The sequence below is a fragment of the Gorilla gorilla genome, chromosome 16 (assembly GCF_029281585.2).
Source record: "Gorilla gorilla gorilla isolate KB3781 chromosome 16, NHGRI_mGorGor1-v2.1_pri, whole genome shotgun sequence".
Lineage (NCBI taxonomy): Eukaryota > Metazoa > Chordata > Mammalia > Primates > Hominidae > Gorilla > Gorilla gorilla.
The window spans coordinates 90089783-90109771 of NC_073240.2; the positions used below are offsets into that span (position 1 = coordinate 90089783).

Here is a 19989-nt window from a genome sequence, read left to right on the forward strand (position 1 = left end):
GCCGGTCCACACCCAAGACTTTCTGACTCAGCAGGTCTCTGGTGGGGCCCTAGAATTTGCACTTCTAACAACCAGTGATGCTGATGCTGCCGACCACACTATGGGGAGCACTGAGCTAAGGGAAGAACCGATGGAATAACTGGTTGGTGAGTGGCAGAGGCGTTCCTGCGCAAGGCAACAAGTCAAGTTTCCCGAGGCGGGGGTGGGAGTGGGAGGCAGAGGGTGAGGCACACGGAGCACTGGCCCCTAGATCCCTGGCCTCTGAGGTCCTCTGGAGGGCGGAGCCTCCTCTATCTTCTGAGAGACACCTCTGGCTCTTCGGCTGAGCCTCACACAGACAGACACACTGCCAAGGGGTGGGGATGGTGAAGACACAAGCCAGGTCCTCTGCCACTAGGCCAGCACCCAGGACCGGGCGAACCAATGAGCAGGCAAGGCTAGAACCAGCCCGCAGAGTTCCCTGTTCACCCCAGGGACCTGACCCAGCCAACCTATGAAGCCTGGGCTAGAACTGCCCCCACCACACCCACCAGGCAGGGGGCTGCGCCCTGAGACCGAACGAGATGGAGACACAGAAAAGGGCTGGGGATGGCGGAAGGCAGTCATAGCACCATTTATTGTCCAAAGTACACACACCTGAGGGCCCCTCCCCACACAGGGAAACAGGAGAAACAAATGACAACAAAACAGATTCTTTGGAACCGAGAGGGGAAGGGGAACGGGGAGGGGAATTTCTTCCTTCCCTCAGATTTCACCTGGAAGCCTAGAACTGGCTTCCAGCCCTAGCCCCTCAGTGGGCAGACTGGGGTCAGCAGCTTCACAGAGAAGTAGAGGTGGGCAGGAGAGGCCCAAAGCCCAGCTCCGGAGGCCCCCGAGGCCCTCTTCTTCCCCCAGGCTGAGGGGCAGGGAGAACTGTGCCCACCATGCCCGGACTCCCGGCGGCATTCTGGACAGGCCACCGCCCACTCTGGGCACCAACCTCCTTAAGGGAGGGAGACCAGCCTGGATGGCAGGGAACCCTCCGGAAGCCCACAAAACCGCAAATGGCCCAGGGGAGCAGGCATGATTCCTGGAGTGGGGTGTCCACGAGCAAAGGGAGGCATTGGGTTCTGTTTGCTTTACAAAAAATAGTAAAAAAATGTTTAAAGAAAATTTAAATTGAGAAGTATAAAAACAGTTAAAATGGCTCCAACCCACAAGGGAAAACGAACCACTCAATAAATACACAGCCAGTGAGGGACTGCGACAGGAGAGGGCCCCAGGTCCTAGTGCTGGCGGTAGCAGTAAACACCGTACAAGCGGCTCTGCGGGTCGGGGAAGCCAAAGCTTCGGACCCCAGGCTCTGGGGGCCCACAGTTAGGATGCGGGTGAACCACAGGGTAGCGGATGCTGCCATCTGCCAGCCAGCCAGCGTCGCAGCGGTCCAGGCCGTGGAACTTCCAGGCGGCAAAGAGCTGTCCCACCTTGGCGATCATGGCATCATCTTCCTGGCAGGCCTCCCTTGCCTCTGTCAGTGTCAGCTTCTTGGGGTGCTCCAGGTAATACACCCGCCCTGGGGGAAAGGGGGCGTGAGTGCCAGACAGCGCAGGGGGCAGCCAGAGAGCACAGCGGGGTCTGCAGAGATGCCAGCCTCAAAGACCCGTCTGAGCCCAGAGAGCTACCATACTGCAGGCATCTGCAGAGAACACTTTCTAATCTTTACCCTGTCCCAGAGAGCTCTGTCCCACCTGCCATAGAACCCAGGTCCCTCCAGTCATGTCTGCACTCCCCCACCACCCTTCCCTATTTAGGTGGGTGGGCACCCCACCTAGGCTGGACCAGTCAGAGTCTCTTGCCCATTCGGTCATTTACTGAACACCTACTATGTGTCAGACACTTTTCCAAGGGCTTGGCATATGACACTGAACCAGTTTCTGTTTTTACTTGCTCATCCTCCTACGAAATGAGCTGCTTTGTGAAGACAGGCTGTGTTTTATTCGTCTGTGATTCCCGAGAGCCTAGTCTAGGCCCCAGCATATGGTAGGCACTCAGTAAACATTTGATGAATGAAGAAACCAATGATTTATGCCCTGCATAACGCAGCAGCAGCAAAGCACTCAAAACTCAACCAGATGCTGCTTCTAGGGTGGCTGGTGCTCTTGGCCTCCAGGTGGCAGTACCAGCAGAGCCAGCAGAGGGGGCCAGAGCTCCCCAGAAGCTGCCCTCTCACAGGTCCCGGGTGGCCACCAAACGCACAGGCCCGCGCTTGGCTATTCCACTCACCCTTGAGGGCAGTAGCGAAGCAGAATACATCATAGCGGTGCAGGCGGCGGTGGCGGGGGCCGTAGCTTCGCACGCCAGGTGCCAGGCCCGGGCCACCGCACGGCTGCCGGGGCAACATGATGGGGTACTGCACCGTGGCATCCTGCAGCCAGCCCGCGTTGCACCAGTCCAGGCCCTCCTCCCAGGCCCGGAAGAGCTGCTCAAAGGAGGCCACCACCGCACCTTGCTCTGCACAGACCTGCTGGCCCTCGTGGAAGTTGAACTGGTAGCGCCCGTTGGGGGACTGGTAAGGAAAGACCACACCTGCAGGGGGAGGAAAGAGGAGCTTAAGGGGTGGCCAGGGGCCTAGCTGGCTGGACATCCCGCTCTCCTCCCACCTTCACTGGGACATGTGCTGCCTGCAACACACACACATACACCATCCCTCAGAAAAACTCAGCAAACCTCTGACCTCCTGTCCATTGCCGCCTCTCTCCTGGGACTCAGCTGGTTCACAGCAGTACTCAGAAAACATCCATGAGTTAAGGTAATTAATTAGTCCATTAATGTCCCCAACAATGTCCCCAACCTAATCCGCAAGGCTGTCGCCAGACCCCCAGTGAGGCTGTGCCATCTTCTCCAGACAGGCCCAGGCTTTGGGCTCTAGGGGCCAGGTTTGACTCCCAGCTCCCCACTCGTTAGCTGGGACCCGATCGTCTATGTTATTATGAATGTGGAAATTTCCTAGGAAAATGCAAGGAACTTTCCACGTGTGGCAGATGATTTTCAGGAGAAGGAGAGGCCCTAGAGGCCGTGGGGAGAGGGTTGGGGAAGGGCCTTCCATAAAGGAGGCTCAAGGGCAGGGAGGTCTGGGGCAGGCGGTTTCTCTCCTTGTGGCCAGGGTCTGATAGGGGCCACAGGCCCTCAAAAGATATGTTCGTGTTTGAAATTTTACTCTAATAAAAAGTTTTTAAACTTCTGAGATGTAGTCTCTACCAAGTCAATGAAACCTTAAGGAGTGGAGGTGACCGTAGGGGTCTGGGAAGGACACTTTGGAATCTCCTCCCTGTGGCCAAGGACCCAGGAACAGCCTGAGCCCCAAACCTCCAATCTCGCCAGGGCCGAAGCCAGGCACCTGGGCAAAGCCAGGTTGGGTGGCAGAGAAGCCCATGGGCCCTGACAATCAGCTTGCAGCCTCTACGTGTGTTTGCAGGGGGACTATTTCATGCCTGGTTCCACCCCAAATTCCTAGCCCTTGAAGCCCCGGGAATGGGGTGAGGGCTCCCTGTTTCTCTAGGCTGCCCCTGCAGACCCCAGACCAATGACTCTTGCAGGTTCTCCCCAACTCCACTGCCATCCCAACTTCAAGAATGAGGAATGCGGCCCCTCTGAGCCACCATGTAAGCCATGTGGACACTGGTGGCAAAGACGGAGAACGCATTTTAAGGACATACATCTTATCCTCATTGCCTCTGAGGGAGGTAAAGGAGGAAAGATTGTGATACCCCATTTTACACCTGAGAGGCCCAGGGCTGTAAGGGGGATGAGGCATTTACCCAGATGTCATAGCTGGGAAGGGCTGGGGCTAAAGTCAGGTCACCTTCTTCTATCCCTGAACTGCCTCCCTAACATGTGGGAGAGATGTGAGGACACACAGCCCCATCCTAGAGACAGAGAAGGTAAATACAAATTAAAGATCAAACAGTGACCCCACATACAAGATCCGGCTTGCAGGGTGTGGCTGGTTTGGACAGCACTAGGTTTTTGTTTTTGGTTTTGGGGGGGGCTTTTTGTTTGTTTTTTGTTCTGTTTTGTTTTTAAAAAGGAGGTTTTTACATAAAAATCAGGAGATCTCACATAAAAATATAAGCTTATCTTGTCAAGCCAGAAAATGTGGCAGTGGGGTCTGCATTCTGGCGTGGCATCATCAGCTGGGCCTGAGTAGTGTGGGAGCTCCCTGGGGACAGGACAAAGGCTCAGGAGTATGCCCAGTCCCCACCACTCCCATCATCTCACAGTGGGCTGCCTCATTTGCTTGTGTTACCCGCTAACCTTGCTTAAATCTCAGCTCTGTCTCTAATAAGCTGTGGGACCAGCTCTGGTTTTCCTCTCTCTGAATGAGATGTGATTTACAGCGGGTAGAGGGGAACAGATTCTAGAGGCTGGGTGCTTGGGTTCAGACCCCAGCTCTGTCGTTTACAAGCTGTATGACCTTAGGTAAGTTACTTGACCTCTCTGTGCCTCAGTTTTCTCACCTGTAAAATGGGGGTCACAACAGTAGCTTCCATGAGGGTTGTTTTGAGAATTAAGTACTTTTAAATGTCTAAAGCACAGAGGTCTGGATGTTTTCTCTGGTCCTCTCCCCTCTGCTCTCAGGTCCCAGTGTCACCCAGTCCCCGTTAGGGTCTCACCCCGCAGCTCCAGCTCCACCAGACCGCTTTCATCCTCCAGCCCATCAATGACCTCACAGCGGTAACGCCCATAGTCCTCCAGCCGCAGATCCTGGATCTCCAGCGAGACGTCATGCTCCTTGTCCTGCCGCAGGTGCACGCGGCCTTGGTAGTCCCCAAAGGAGCGATGCCTCAGCCCGATGGCCACCAGCACGTCCTTCTCTGGGGCCCCGTTCTCCGACAGCTTCCACCATTTGATGCGCACGCGCCGCGGGGAGACCAGGGCCGGCTCGTAGCGGTAGCGGCAGGGCAGGATCACACTGGCCCCTTGGTAGGTGAACAGGGTCTCCTCGGGTGTCTCTACCACCAGCTTCACTCCATTGAGGAGGTCTTGGGGGAGAGAGAGTGTGCAGATGAGACCTGCTGCAGCACATCTGTACCCCTGCAAGGGCCACCGCACACCCTCATCCAGGGCTCCTCCAGGCTCAGATTGCAAAAATGGCCACCATGCTCCACCCCTCCCTGTATCCACATGCTCTGCAATGTGACTTTGCATCTCCTTCCATCAAGAGATGACATTTATTCCCCCACCACCTTGAATCTGTGCTGGCCTTGCCACTTGCTTGACCAACTGAATGCCTTGGAAGTGACTGTTATCCATCATGCCTGCTCTGAGCATAGGTCCCAGGGGGCCTTGCTGCTTCCACTCTTTTTTTAGGACTTTGCCAGCCACCACGAGCACATGGCCAGGCTTGCCTGCTAGAGGATGAGAGAGTACACAGAACAGAGACAGGGCGCCCCAGCTGAGGCCATCCTACAGCAACCAGCCCCCAGCTGACCTGCCCACCACGGGCAGGCACATCTGCAAGACCCAACCGCAAGACCTGAAGAAATGGAGCCCACTCCAAAATGCTGACCCACAGAATCATGAGCTAAACAAATGGCTGTCATCCTAAAGAAGTCACTAAGTTTTGGGTGGTTTGCTATGCATAAAATCTAACCAATGGAGCAGGCAACAAGAGCCACCCCACATGAGGTACATGGCCAGGACAAGCGGCCCTGATAGGGATCCGTCGGAGTTTCCTTCCCCACCACACTGGCCAGAGGACAGCACAGCCCTGGCTTTACTCTCTGGTCGAGCTGTCCACCATAACTCTTCCCAAATACAGAGCAGCCTACTGAGCTAAGGGCAGAACTTCTAAAGGAGACTACGCTCATGGCTCAGAGTTACAAATACACACAGAACTCAACATGCAACAAAAGAATCAAGTTCATAGGCTAAGGCTGCCTCATCTTTAACTTGGGAGCCCCTGTTGGGACCTCACTGATTCATTCTCTTGGGTCTAGACTTCAAGACATGCTTGATTTACTCAAGGTGGGGACAGAGGCCAGGCACGGTGGTTCACGCTTATAATCCCAACACTTTGAGAGGCCAGGACAGGAGGATTGCTTCAGCCCAGGAGTTTGAGACCAGCCTGGGCAACAAAGTGAGACCCTGTCTCTACAAAAAAATTTTTAAAACTAGCTGAGTATGGTGGTAGACGCTTGTGGTCCCAGCTACTCGGGAGGCTGAGGTGGGAGTATTGTTTCAGCCCAGAAGTCAAGGCTGCAGTGAGTCATGATCGCACCACTGCATTCCAAACTGGGTGACAGAGCAAGACTCTGTTGCAGAAAACAAAATAAAAACAAGTTAATTAATTAAAAAGGTGGAGGCAAGGGGACAGCCTCATGGGTAAGCAGGAGACAGACAGGGAGGTTCCCTGTAGAGGAATCATGCTAAAAAAGAGCTATACCTAATGTAGCAGATTGCCATATGCAGAAGTCTCCAAGTGTGGCCCTCGGGCCAGCAGCATTAGCATCACCAGGAATTTGTCAGAAATGCACATTGTGGGGTCCCAGTGCCTCAGAGACTCTGGGAATGGGGTCCAGCCTCCAGGGGACTTTCAGGCTCATTCAGATTAGAGCTGTCCTGCTCTGCAGAGGCAGTAGGTACAGAGGTTTGGAGTCAGGCAATTCGGGCTTGCCCTTCGTTCCACCTTTTCCCAGCTGTGTAATCCAGGGAAGTCAAGACTCAGCTTCCCCATTTGTAGAATGGGTTAATTACAGTCCCTACAGAGGGCTGTGGTAAGGTTCAAATCAGGTAAGTCAGGACACCTGGCACACAGAAAGTGTCCAATAGATATGAAGCAGGGCTATCATTTAGAGGCCACTTCCTTGGTTCTTCCCAACTCTCTTAAGTAAACTACCTTTGAAGCTTTAACCTGAATAAAATGAAAATGTACATCCATATGATAAAATACTATACAGCCATGTAAAATAATCTGGTAGATGTACATTCATTCATTGACTTAGAAAACGAGTTCTATTCTATGAGGTGATAAGGGAGAATACAAAAATCACATGTATGACATGAGCTGGTTTTTGTTGGAGAAAGTTTTCTAAATCATTCTCCTAGCTGAGAATGGCTCAACTAGGTGCAGTGGCTCATGCCTGTAATCCTAGCACTTTGGGAGGCCGAGGCGGGCAGATCACTTGAGGCCACGAGTTCGAGACTAGCGTGGCCAATACGGTGAAGCCCCATCTCTACTAAAAATACAAAAATTAGCTGGGCACAGTGGTGCACGCCTGTAGTCTCAGCTAACTCAGGAGGCTAAAGTGGAAGGATCTCTTGAGCCCAGGAGGCAGAAGTTGCAGTGAGCCGAGATCACACCACTGCACTGGTGTGACAGAGTGAGACCCTGTCTCAAAAAAAAAAAAAAGAAAAGGCTAGAAAGAGATACCTAAAAAGTTAACAGTGGTTCCCCTGGGTGCGGGGATTATATATGACTTTGCTTACATATTCAGGGACAAAAGGGAAAGAGAAAAATGAAATGTTGGCCTGGTAGTGTAGTGAAACTATGAGTAGGAAGTTTAAGTTTTTTAAATTCCGCAAATCTCATTAAAGTAGTGCTTGTAGGCCGGGCGCGGTGGCTCACGCCTGTAATCCCAGCACTTTGGGAGACCAAGGCGGGCGGATCAGGCGGTCAGGAGATCGAGACCATCCTGGCTAACACGGTGAAACCCCATCTCCACTAAAAATACAAAAAATTAGCCAGGCGTGGTGTCAGATGCCTGTAGTCCCAGCTACTCGGGAGGCTGAGGCAGGAGAATGGCGTGAACCCAGGAGGCAGAGCTTGCAGTGAGCCGAGATTGCGCCACTGCACTCCAGCCCAGGTGACAGAGCGAGACTCTGTCTCGATAAATAAATAAATAAATAAAGTAGTGCTTGTACAACAAAATAAATTCTGAAGGAAAAGGGTGTGGTCGGCTAAATAATGGCCTCCCAAAATACCCTAAATCCTAATCCCTAGAACTTGTGAACATTACCTTATGTAGCAAAATGGACTTTGCAGATGAGGTTAAACTAAGGATGTCGAGATGGGGAGGGTAGCCTGAATTTTCCAGGTGGGCCCTAAATGCAAATGCGCAAGTACCTGTTTAGAGGGAGGCAGAGGGAGATTTGCATATAAAAGAGGAGAAGGCCACGTGACCATGAAGGCAGAGACTGGAGTGAGGCAGCTACAGCCAAGGAATGCCAGCAGCCACCAGAACCGGAAGAGGCAAGGCAAGAACAGATTCTCCCCAAGAGCCACAGGAGGTACAGTCCTATCCGCACCTCGATTTCTGCACAGTGAAACTAATTTTGGATTTCTGGTGCCTAAAGTAGTGAGAGAATACATTTCTGTTGTTTCAAGCCACCAAGTTTGTGTTAATTTGTTACAGCTGACCTAGGAGACTAATCAAAAGAGGGAAAATGCCTCTGCAGGCAGAATCATCTACTCAAAGGCAGAGGGAAAGGTGAGAAACACCCAGCCCTGCACTTGCAGGCTCATGTATCGTCTCTGAACCAGGCTGTGAGCTCTTCATGGCAGGTGCTGGCTATTACTGAGACCAGCAATCTGGTTCGTTCCTTCCACAAACAAGTGGAACAAGTTTGTTGTTGTTGTTTTTGAGGCAGAGTCTCGCTCTGTCACCCAGGCTGGAGTGCAGTGGCGTGATCTCAGCTTACTGCAACCTCCTCCTCCCAGGTTCAAGCAATTCTCATGCCTCAGCCTCCTGAGTAGCTGGGATTACAGGTGCACGCCACCACACCCGGCTAATTTTTTGTTTTTTGTGGGTTTTTTTGAGACGGAGTCTCACTTTGTCGTTCAGGCTAGAGTGCAGTGGCATGATCTCAGCTCATTGCAACCTCTGCCTCCCAGGTTCAAGCAATTCTCCTGCCTCAGCCTCCTGAGTAGCTGGGATTAAAGGCACCTGCCACCATGCCTGGCTACTTTTGTATTTTTAGTAGAGACAGGATTTCACCAAGTTGGTCAGAATGGTCTTGATCTCTTGACCTCGTGATCCATCCACCTCGGCCTCCTAAAGTGCTGGGATTACAGGTGTGAGTCACTGCGCCTGGCCAATTTTTTGTATTTTTAGTAGAGGGTTTCGGTATGTTGGCCAGGCTGGCCTCGAACTCCTGACCTCAAGTGATCCACCCACCTCAGTCTCCCAAAGTGCTGGGATTATAGGCATGAGCCACTGCACCCAGCCCTCAGCTTTGTCTTTTTAATAGCTGTTTGACCTGGACAACTGGATCAACTCTCTGAGCCTAGTTTGCTCATCTATGAGAAGGGATGATAATAGAATCTACTTTCAGGCTGTGAGGGCAGGCAGCATCAATTCAGCCTGGTCAGCACCCGTGCTGCACTAATGGTTAAAAATGTGTATTTTCGGCAAGGCTCATTGGCTCACACCTGTAATCCCAGCATTTTGGGAGGCTGAGGCGGGTGGATCACCTGAGGTCAAGAGTTCAGGACCAGCCTGGCCAACATGGAGAAACCCCCATTTCTACTAAAAGTACAAAAATTAGCCAGGTGTGGTGGCAGATGCCTGTAATCCCAGCTGCTTGGGAGGCTGAGGCAGAAGAATCGCTTGAACCCGGGAGGCAGAGGCTGCAGTGAGCCAAGATCGCGCCACTGCACTCCAGCCTGGACAACAAAGTGAGACTCCATCTTAAAAAAAAAAAAAAAATGTATATTTTCACCCTTGCCTACATCAGGGCTTTTGTGATTACAGGAGACGACATATGCAAAATATCTAGAAGCGCGCCCAACCCATGATGGGTGCACAATAACTGCTACTTTAAAACGTTCCCTGCCCAAGGCCACACAGCTAGTAAGAGGTAGAATTATAAGATTCAAACTCGGGCCAGGCATGGTGGCTTATGCCTGTAATCCCAGCAATTTGGGAGGTCGAGGCAGGTGGATCACCTGAGGTCAGGAGCTCAAGACCAGCCTGGCCAACATGGTGAAACCCCCTCTCTACTAAAAATACAAAAAGTAGCCAGGCATGGTGGCACATGCTTGTAATCCCAGCTACTTGGGAGGCCGAGGCAGGAGAATCGCTTGAACCCAGGAGGCAGAGGTTGCAATGAGCCGAGATCATGCCATTGCACTCCAGCCTCAGCAACAGAGTGAGACTTTATCTCAAAAACAAACAAAAAAAAAACATTCAAACTCACATTTATTCGACCCCAGGTCCCCTTTCCACTGGGGGGACCAGGGGAGGACACATTCAAGCTGGACCTTGAACAACTGGCAAGACTTTTAGGGAAAGTAAAAAGCCTAAGTGAATTGGGCCCCATGACGAAGGGGCTGGTGAACACAGGAAAATGAAATCACCCCTTCCTCTGTCTGAGAAGCAAGATGGTCCACTACAAGGGCCCTGCTGGAACAGGGCTGCTGTCTCTGTCCCAGCCTGGAACCCGCAGATCACAGCAAGAGCCAAGGAGGTCTAGGTCACCCAGGGGAGCAAAGAGCCGGGTGCAGGAGGTCGCCTACCTTTGCCATGACCGTTGCCTGGGTTCTGGTCATTGGCGCTGTTGGAGTAGTAGAAGCCATTGTAGAAGGGCAGTCCGTAGGAGCCGGGCAGCAGGAGCAACGGGACCAGGAGCAACAGGCCCATCTCCTCATGCCAGGGTGACCCGGGCCAGGCTGGGGCCCCAGGGCAAACTGGGAAGGGGAGGAAAACAAGGCAATTAGAAAAGCCTGGCTTCCAGGGCCCACATCCCCTCTGCTCCAACACCACTCACCCGCTTGCTCAACAGCTCACTGCGGGACACCTGCCGCCTGCGTGCCAGACACTGTTCCCGGAGCTAAGAAGACAGCAGTGACAAGCTAGATGAGGTTCCTGCTTTCAGGGAGCTGTACCCCGAAGGCAAGATGGGAGATCAGCAAAGAGACAAATCATAAGAAGGAAGTATCAGGCAGCTAAAAGACAGCAGAGAAAATTAAGCAGGATGATATGACAGGCTCAATGTTTTTCAAGCCAGAATTTGAAAGGTTATGGGCAGGCTGGGCATGGTGGCTCACGCTTATAATCCCAGCACTTTGGGAGGCTGAGGCGGGCGGATCACCTGAGGTCGGGAGTTTGAGACCAGCCTGGCCAACATGGAGAAACCCCGTCTCTACTAAAAATACAAAATTATCCAGGCATGATGGCACATGCCTGTAATCCCAGCTACTCGGGAGGCTGAGGCAGGAGAATCGCTTGAACCCAGGAGGCGGAGGTTGTGGTGAGCCAAGATCACGCCATTGCACTCCAGCCTGGGCAACAAGAGTGAAACTCTATCTCAAAAAAAAGAAAAAAGAAAGAAAAGAAAAGAAAGGTATGAGCAGCACTTTTTAATGATGCCAAATAAACTAGACTAGAATAGAAAATATCAGGGTGAATAGAGGGTATGTTAAGTAAAGATGAGTCCTGCATTGTGAACCCTTTTTTTTTTTTTTTTGAGACGGAGTCTCGCTCTGTCGCCCAGGCTGGAGTGGAGGTTGCTCACTGCAACCTCCACCTCCTGGGTTCAAGAAATTCTCCTTCCTCAGCCTCCCTAGTAGCTGGGACTACAGGTGCGTGCCACCAAGCTCAGCTAATTTTTTGTATTTTTAGTAGAGACGGGGTTTCACCGCGTTAGCCAGGATGGTCTCAATCTCCTGACCTAGTGATCCGCCCGCCTCGGCCTCCCAAAGTGCTGGGATTACAGGCATAAGGCACTGCGCCCAACTCAAAAATAATTTTTGAACACCATGCTAGAGGTCTTGGGAGCTATTCCAGTTTGGGTGGGTGCTCAAAAGAGGTAGCCAACCCATGGGCTGTAGTTTGATGATTTGATTTTTTTTTAAATATTGTATTCAAATATTTTGTCTTGATTACTAAGATTTCTAGTAAACTCCCTTCCTACCCCGCTTAAATCTCACACCAAGGGCTACTGCCTCACTCATGTCACCCTAGCCCTACTCACCTGCCATTTACTGCGTGCTCTCAACAATTAAAAGATGGGGTCACTCCTTGAAGGAGCTTGGTCCAGGGAGGGGGCAGAGTCGTGGGCAGGCAGTCTTGATTGCTGTGTGTTGAGTACCACGATGGAGGTACAGAAACGGGAATGTCCAAATGAGACTGAAGGTGCAGGAGTTTGCCAGGTGGAGAAGGACTGACAGGTTTATCCAGTAGGGCACTGCCACTACAAAGGTGCAGATGCCAGCAAGAGTCCCAAGACTGGGGGTGCTGGGGGTATACAGGAGGTCCTCCATTTGCCCCACACACCCACCAGGTCCATCGTCTGTCCTTCTCTGACATGTATTGGTCCCTGTTATCCCAGTTCCCCAGGCCCTCTGGCTTCCAGTGGGATTGAGCCAATGGGAGGCACGCAGAGAAGATGGCAGAGAGGGAAGAGGAGGAAGACGGGGCATTGCTTCCCAGCTCCCTTGCCACCCCAGTGCCTCTGCCATAGAGTGTCTGCTGCTGCTGCTGGTCTCTGCGTCCCCCACTTCCTTGTTGGGTCCCCTCACCCTACTCTCTAGAAGTCATTCCTCCATTAAAGTCTCTTTATTGGAATCATCTGGGCTGAATTCTGCTTCCTGCCAAGACCCTGGCTGCATGGGGGAGAGGAGGTAAGGGGGTCACCAGGGCCAGCGTCTGGATGCGTTGGGTGTCAGGCCCAGAAGCATATCCTGTTTTGTTTTTTTTTAAAGATAGAATCTCACTCTGTTGTCCAAGCTGGAGTGCAGTGGCAAGATCTGAGCTCACTGCAACCTCCGTCTCCTGGGTTCAAGTGATTCTCATGCCTCAGCCTCCCGAGTAGCTGGGATTACAGGCATGCGCCGACATGCCCCATTAATTTTTGTATTTTTTGTAGAGACGGGGTTTCACCATGTTGGCCAGGCTGGTCTCGAACTCCTGGCCTCAAGTGATCCGCCCACCTCGGCCTCCCAAAGTGCTGGGATTACAGGCATGAGCCACCACACCTGGCCAGAAGTCTATCCTTTGTCCTGGAGGCCAGTGATGGCTTTAAGCAGAGAAGTCACAGGATCAGACTCACATCTTAAGACACTTCCCTGCAGGGGCTGAGTGGAAGGTAGACCTGGGGGCAGCAAGACCAGAATGACAGCAGGCAGCTGCAAACATAACTATGATTATCATGTAGCAACGTGGAAGAATGCTTAGGGTGTGAGTTAAAATAGACAAAGCAGAACATACAATTGCCTCTGCTATGATTGCAACCATGTGGTCTTGTGAATGCCTGTGTACAGGCCCCAGAAGAGGAGGAAACACTTAAAGAGGAAGGGAGGGAGGACAGAAGGGAGAAAGGAAGGAAGGAAAGAAGGAAGGGAGGGAGGGAGGGAGGAAGGAAAGAAGGAAGGAAGGAAAGGGAAGGAGGGAGGAAAGAAGGCAGGCAGACACACACAGCATTGGCTTGTTAGAGTGATGGGATTGTGGAGGAAACATTCTTGTTTCCAGAACAGTTAGGAGCTCTTGCTGGAGAGAATGGATGTAAAGAAAGTTGAGAGGCCGAATCCACCATTCTCTTAGACACCACAGAAATCCCAAGGCCCAGACCTGCCATCTGTGCTGTGCACTGCAGCCAGGAGACTACCAACTCTGAAGCCCCACTTCTTGTCCAAGAGGAATTCATTCTCCTGTTGACACCTGTAAGGCCCCTTGGTGATGGAGAACTGGGAGGCCTAAGCACAACGGGGCAACCTGGTACAGAGTTTGGGAACTGGAAGATCAGAGTTCAAATCCCACCTCTACTATTTATTCACTGCGAGATTCTGGGCAAGTTTCCTCGGTTGCGAAATGGAGATCATAAAACTCACCCTGGTATATTTCTCGCCAATGCATTCTAGTTTTCTCCTAAAGTAACAGAGGTCTAGATGCGTGCATGACCGCTCAGCTGAAGACTGCATTTCCAGCCTCCCTCGCAGCTAGGAGAGCTATGTGACTCAGTTCTCATCAATGGCAGCAAGCAGAAATAACATGCCACATCCAGGTCTGGCAGTTAAAACAATTACAGATGCCCTTCCCTGGTATTCCTTCCCCCAACCTTCTGGAAACCACAGTATCCAGCTTAGAGTCAGAGATGGAAACCACAGATTGAATGGCAGAGCTGCCCATCAGCCCTGGACCTCCTCCACTTGCACTGTCCTATGAGAGAGAAACAGAGTCCTATCATATGTAAGCCACCACTTTTTTGCATCTTTTTTTTTTTTTTTTTGAGACGAAGTCTCACTCTGTTGCCCAGGCTGGAGTGCAATGGTGCAATCTCGGCTCACTGCAACCTCTGCTCCCAGATTCAAGCAATTCTCCCTGCCTCAGCCTCCTGAGTAGCTGAGATTACAGGCACCTGCGACCACACGCGGCTAATTTTTGTAATTTTTTAGTAAAGACGGGGTTTCGCCATGTTGGCCAAGCTAGTCTTGAACTCCTGACCTCAGGTGATCCGCCCACCTCGGCCTCCCAAAGTGCTGGGATTACAGGCGTGAGCCACCGCGCCCGGCCTGCATCTCTTTGTCAACACAGCTTAGCCTCACTTGTCCTAACAAATACACACACCACAGCATTACTATGATCAGTATAAAAGTATTAACAGCTGAGCACTTACTTTCTCATTTATTTTATTTTTGTTTTTGTTTTGAGGCCAAGTCTCACTCTGTCGCCCAGGCTGGAGTGCAGTGGTGCGATCTCGGCTCATAGCAACCTCCGCCTCCTGGGTTCAAATGAATCTCCTGCCTCAGCCTCCCAAGTAGCTGGAATTACAGGTGTGTGCCACTACACCCAGCTAATTCTTTGTATTTCTAGTAGAGATGGGGTTTCACCATGTTGCCCAGGCTGGTCTCAAACTCCTGGGCTTAATCGTTCTGCCCGCCTCCGCCTCCCAAAGTGCTGGTATTACAGGCATGAGCCACCACACCTGGTATCTCTCATTTAATCCTTACCACTACCCTGACATGTGAGCCTAGTAGTGTTCCCATTTTGCAGACGGAAAAACCAAGGCACAGAGAGACTAAGTCATATGCCCAAGGTCATCCAGCTAGGAAGTGGCAGAGCTAGGATTCGAACCCACTCCAGCCCCAAAGCCTGGAACCACGCCAAATTCAGGGAGGTGATTGTGTGGCACACACAGCCCGGTGGCCCAGAGCAAACCCTTGTAAGAGTTCGTTTCCTCTCTTCCTTCCTTCAGGCTCCACACCTGGAACCAGGAGGGAAGTGGGGCCAAGACTTCATGTTGAGCTTGATGTCCTGGGCTCCCCGCTGTCCCTGGGCACCTAGAGTCTCCTTGAGCAGAGGGGCTCCCAGCTGCTGCTTATAATGTTTCCAGCCTCTTACAGCGGCTCATCTAGCACAAATGCTCCCTAGTGAGAAAGGGCTTCCTAAGGGTAAACAAATGCAGGCGTTTCTGCCACTAAGTGACATCAGTAACACCTCTCTCTGTTGGATGCTAACTCAGCAGTAATGTAACCTCACATTGAGGGGGATGCCAAGAAAATCAAAAGGAATTAGCCAGGCACAGTGGCTTACACTTGTTATCCCAGCACTTTGGAGGCCAAGGAGGGTAGATCACCTGAGGTCAGGAGTTTGAGACCAGCTTGGCCAACATGGTGAAACCCCGTCTCTACTAAAAATATAAAAAACAGATGGGTGTGGTGGTGGGTGCCTGTAATCCCAGCTACTCCAGAGGCTGAGGCAGGAGAATTGCTTGAACCTGGGAGGCAGAGGTTGCAGTGAGCCGAGATCATACCTTTGCACTCCAGCCTGGGCGACAGAGTGAAATTGCATCTCAAAAAAAAAAAAGAAAAGAAACACAAAAGGAATTATAAGAAAAGATCAGCCCTGTGCCCAAGAACGAAAGGCTAGGAGGAAGCTGGCCATTTTCCAGGCCTCTCTGAGAGAGGAGCAGCACACAGGCCCAAGGTTTCAAGTTAAACTCATTGATGTTGGGTCTTGGCTCTGCCACCTGCTAGCTGGGTGACCCTGGGAAAGTCATTTGACCTCTCTGAACAGAAAATTTCCTGTCTCCAGAGAAGACTAAAGGAGAACTCAGGGGCTGAGGACAACCACAGCCTTGAATGCTAAGGTCAGTGCACAGGACAGAGTCCTGTGTGGGAGTCGGGAGTGGCAATTGCCACTTGGTTGCCGCCTTGCCCCAGGTCCATCTCTGACCATCCCTGACCAATACCACTGAGGGGAGGGATGGGTAGCCTCTGCTCCCCTACCATGGCTATCCAGCCACCAACTCCTCAGGACCACCACAGAGGTGCCACCAGCTGGAAGGCCCAAGACCAAGTCCAGCTCAGTCACCTTGGCAGTGGATAGCTCCCCAAATCTTCTGGAGTCCTGCCTGGGCACTGAGACCTGGGCTCGGTATTGGAGCTGGACACACTGCATCCTGCTGAGTGACTTCGGGCAAGTTCACCTCTCTGTGCCTCCATTTCCTCATCTGTAAAAAAAAGGAACTTAAGGCCGGGTGCGGTGGCTCACACCTGTAATCCTACAGCATTTTGGGAAGCTGAGGGGGTGGATCACCTGAGGTCAGGAGTTCGAGACTGGCCTGGCCAACACAGTGAAACCCTCATCTCTACTAAAAATACAAAATTTAGCTGGGTGTGGTGGCAGATGCCTGTAATCCCAGCTACTGGGGTGGCTAAGGCAAGAGAATTGTTTGAACCCAGGAGGCGGAAGTTGCAGTGAGCCAAGACCACACCACTGCACTCCAGACTGGCCGACAGAGCAAGACTCCAGCTCAAAAAAAAAAAAAAAATGGGCTGTGGTGACAATTATAGAAGATGTATGATGTCTGGTCCCTGGCCTGTAGCAGGTGCTCAACAAATGAACATGGCAAAGATTTCAGGCTCTAGAAGCAGACTGGCTGCCTGCATTCAGTTCTGGCTCCACCCACTTACTAACCCTCTGTCATTGGACAAGTCGCTGCACCTCTCTGAGCCTCAGTTTCTTCATCTTTAAAATGGGGGTCACAAGCCAGGCACAGTGCCTCATGCCTGTTATCACTGCACTTTGGGAGGCTGAGGTGGGCGATCACCTGAGGTCAAGAGTTCAAGACTAGCCTGGCCAACACGGTGAAACCCCATCTCTACTAAAAATACAAAAATTAGCCGAGCGTGGTGATGGGCGCTTGTAGTCCCAGCTACTTGGGAGGCTGAGGCAGAAGAATCGCTTGAACCCAGGAGGCGGAGGTTGCAGTGAGCCGAGATTGAGCCATTGCACTCCAGTCTGGGCAAGAAGAGCGAGACTCCATCTCAAAAAAAAAAAAAGTTGGGAGGGGGCAGTCACGACAATACCAAACAGAAAACACTCTCGTGAAGATTAAGGGAGAGAATAGCTGCAGAGCACTGAAAATACTGCTTGATGCTTGATAAGGAGCAAGCACTGGGAAAATATGACCTGTAACTACTCTGGTGAGCAGTTCACACAGTGAAGTCTTACACCATCTCAGTGGCTCTTTCTCCTCTCTCACTGCCTACGAGACAAAGTGGTCACCACTGCCTCCTCTTCACAGTTGAGGAAACTGAGGCCAAGAGGGTGGAGGTCAGTGAACTACCCAAGGCGTTATCTTTGTCAAATATCTCGAACTTAGAGAAAGTTCAGGTTTCCTGATGACCAGCCCTTTGCTTTTCCCAGGCGCCCCTAGCCTAGGGACCCCTCCACCCAAGAACAATAAGCCTGGGCTTGGAGGGAGGGTGGGTGCCACCTCCCTGCCAGGTGCATGTCCGCACTGGGCCGTCCGTGAGTACAAGTCCCCTAGGTACCAGCAGGAGGCAGCATCGCCTGCGAGGTCTGCACGAGGGCTGCTCCCAGCGAGAAATTTGACATCCCTGTCCCTGTTTGCACAAGGCTTGATCTCCGCCTTTGAAACCTGCAGCCCCCAGGAGAATGAAAACCGGAGGTGTTTCCTACCAGCATTCCCAATCCGCTGGCCCGGGCGGCGTCGAGGGAGAGAAGCCAGGGCCCCTCTCAATCGCCGCCCCCTGCTCCAGGGAGCACAGGCACTCCCGCGGGTCAGCGCTGGACACCAAGGTCCCAACAGGTTTACAGGCTGCCTGTGGCCACCCAACGAGCTGGTGGCAGGACTGGGTCCAAGTGCCGTGCTGTTTCCATACTGGCTGCGCACAAGCCTACGTTTCTCCCTGAGGGTCGCCATCTCCCACCCAGGGCTCTGCCCTCCACCCTCCCTACCCTTCTGGCCTCGCTGTCCCTGGGGCAGGAACCCCGGTGAGCGAGGTCTGGAACCCATAGGCATCAGTTGCCTTTGCCCCAGGGCGCCCAGAGCCGGCCAGCTGCGGTCCAGAGGCGCAGGTCCGCCAGCCGCCTCGCAGGTTGCCCTCAGCCCCTCCCAGGACTCCCGCGGCCCCCGGAGCATCCAACAGATACCCAGGGGCAGGGCCTGGGGCGCCGCGGACGGCACTGGAGGCAGCCGACCCTGGACAGACGACAGGGGAGAGAGCCAAGCGGACCCTGGCAGGAAGGGGGCTGGAGGCGGACGGTGGTCTCGGAGGCCACGGGGTCCGCTCGGACTCTGCTCCCTCACGGTGGGCACGAGGGTCCGGCGCGAGGGTCCGGCGCCCGCACCCCCGCGCCGCTCCCTCCCCACTTGTGCCCCGGGCGCCCCTCGCCCGCGATCACAGCCCATCTCAGCCCGGGCCTCCTCAGTGCCCGGCCCACGCCTCCTGCCCCTTCCCCGGACCCTGCCCGGGAGGTGTGGGGACCCGCAGGGCACCCAAAGCGGTAAGAGAGGAACGCGGCCCGCACACAGCCCCAGAAGCCCAGCGACCCCTGAGCCACGTACCGTCCCCAGGCAGCTCCTCGACAGCTAGAGCTCTCGGGGGCCGCGAGCTGTCCCGGTCCAAGGCAGCAGTCTGATTTCGGGGAAATTAAAAGGGCAGAAAGGAAGCGGCAGCAGAAAAACCCCCGCGCTCCCGCCAGACCAGCCCCTTAAAGGAACACGCGCACCTTTCCCTCCCAAGGGCTGGGCTCGAAGGGAGGAGTTGCTGCAGGCTTGAGCGGTCTCCAGACTCGCTGGGAACCACCGCAAAGGGGGTGTGCAAGAGTTGAGGCCCTCACGTCTTGAGAAAGGAGAGTAGGGGTGGAATAGGAGAGTTTGGGGAGGGGGGATCCCCTTAGAAAGCCTGGTATACCAAAAACAGTGGGAGTAAGCAGGGGAAGCCCCTGTCCAGCATTCTGCTAGGGGCTAAGGCTGCTCCCCACCTTTGATTGTGGAAGGGGCGAGACTTCTGTATTACTTTCTTTTCCAAATAGAAAGCAAGGGGGTGAGGCCAGGTGCAGTGAGTGGCTCATGCTTGTAACCCCAGCACTTTGGGAGGTGGAGGCCGGTGGATCACCTGAGGTCAGGAGTTCAAGACCAGCCTGGGCAACATGGTGAAACCCTGTCCCTACTAAAAATACAAAATTAGCTGGGCGTGGTGGAGCATGCCTGTAATCCCAGCTACTTGGGAGGCTGAGGCAGGAGAATTGCTTGAACCCAGGAGGCGGAGGTTGCAGTGAGCTGAGATCATGACATTGTGCTCCAGCCTGGGCAACAAGAGCAAAACTCCGTCTCAAAAAAAAAAAAAAAAAAAAAAAAAAAGCAAGGGGTTGCTGATGTCCTCATGCCCCTGAGTTTGGCCATCATGAAACGCTGGCCAGATTCCTAACTCACTGTCAGGCACATAGCAGGTGCTATCCCCAGCACATGGGGCTTGAATGAGTGGCCCTGGCTGGGAGGGGAGACACAGGGTGGGATGCCTCTGCAGCCTGCAGGGGCAATCAGGCTTCTGAGTGGTCCTCCAACAGGGGTGGGCCTCCCTTCGGAATCCTGCTAATCAGCACAGCCATCCAGGCAGCCACTCAGGATGCCTCTGTTTGGACAGGGTGTTTTCTTTCCTGTCCAGACCAAAGGGAGCCCTGGCCTGGACAGCCCGATGTTTCCTCAGCAGAAAAGACTAAGGAGGTCCTTCAGCTTTGGCTGGGGGAAGGGTCAAAGAGT

The 19989-nt window shown here is 53.0% G+C and overlaps 1 protein-coding gene across 3 annotated transcripts; it reads right to left on the reverse strand.

Annotated features, from left to right (window-relative positions):
• Positions 1-589: 589 nt before the first annotated feature.
• On the reverse strand, positions 590-18981 carry HAPLN3 (hyaluronan and proteoglycan link protein 3). Of its 3 annotated transcripts, XM_019010827.3 has the most exons (6): positions 18793-18962; positions 10747-10809; positions 10496-10666; positions 4653-5021; positions 2263-2565; positions 590-1552 (listed from the first exon to the last, which is right to left on the reverse strand). In XM_019010827.3, the coding sequence occupies exons 3-6, from the start codon at positions 10617-10619 to the stop codon at positions 1266-1268; spliced, it is 1083 nt and encodes a 360-aa protein (XP_018866372.2). In that variant the 5' UTR covers positions 10620-10666; positions 10747-10809; positions 18793-18962; the 3' UTR covers positions 590-1265. The 3 variants fall into 3 exon arrangements, with proteins under 3 accessions (XP_018866372.2, XP_004056778.3, XP_055218907.2); XM_004056730.4 differs by lacking the exon at positions 10747-10809 and having other exon boundaries at positions 18793-18981; XM_055362932.2 differs by lacking the exons at positions 10747-10809; positions 18793-18962 and adding an exon at positions 16290-16474.
• Positions 18982-19989: the final 1008 nt, after the last annotated feature.

Coding starts and splice junctions, on each gene's coding strand:
- HAPLN3 (XM_055362932.2), bottom strand. CDS start 16,428: ATGAGGAAATGGAGGCACAGAGAGGTGAACTTGCCCGAAGTCACTCAG. Junction 10,667..16,289: donor GGGAGCTATCCACTGCCAAG/GTGACTGAGCTG, acceptor TCCCCTTCCCAG/TTTGCCCTGGGGCCCCAGCC. Junction 2,566..4,652: donor GGTGGAGCTGGAGCTGCGGG/GTGAGACCCTAA, acceptor CTCCCCCTGCAG/GTGTGGTCTTTCCTTACCAG.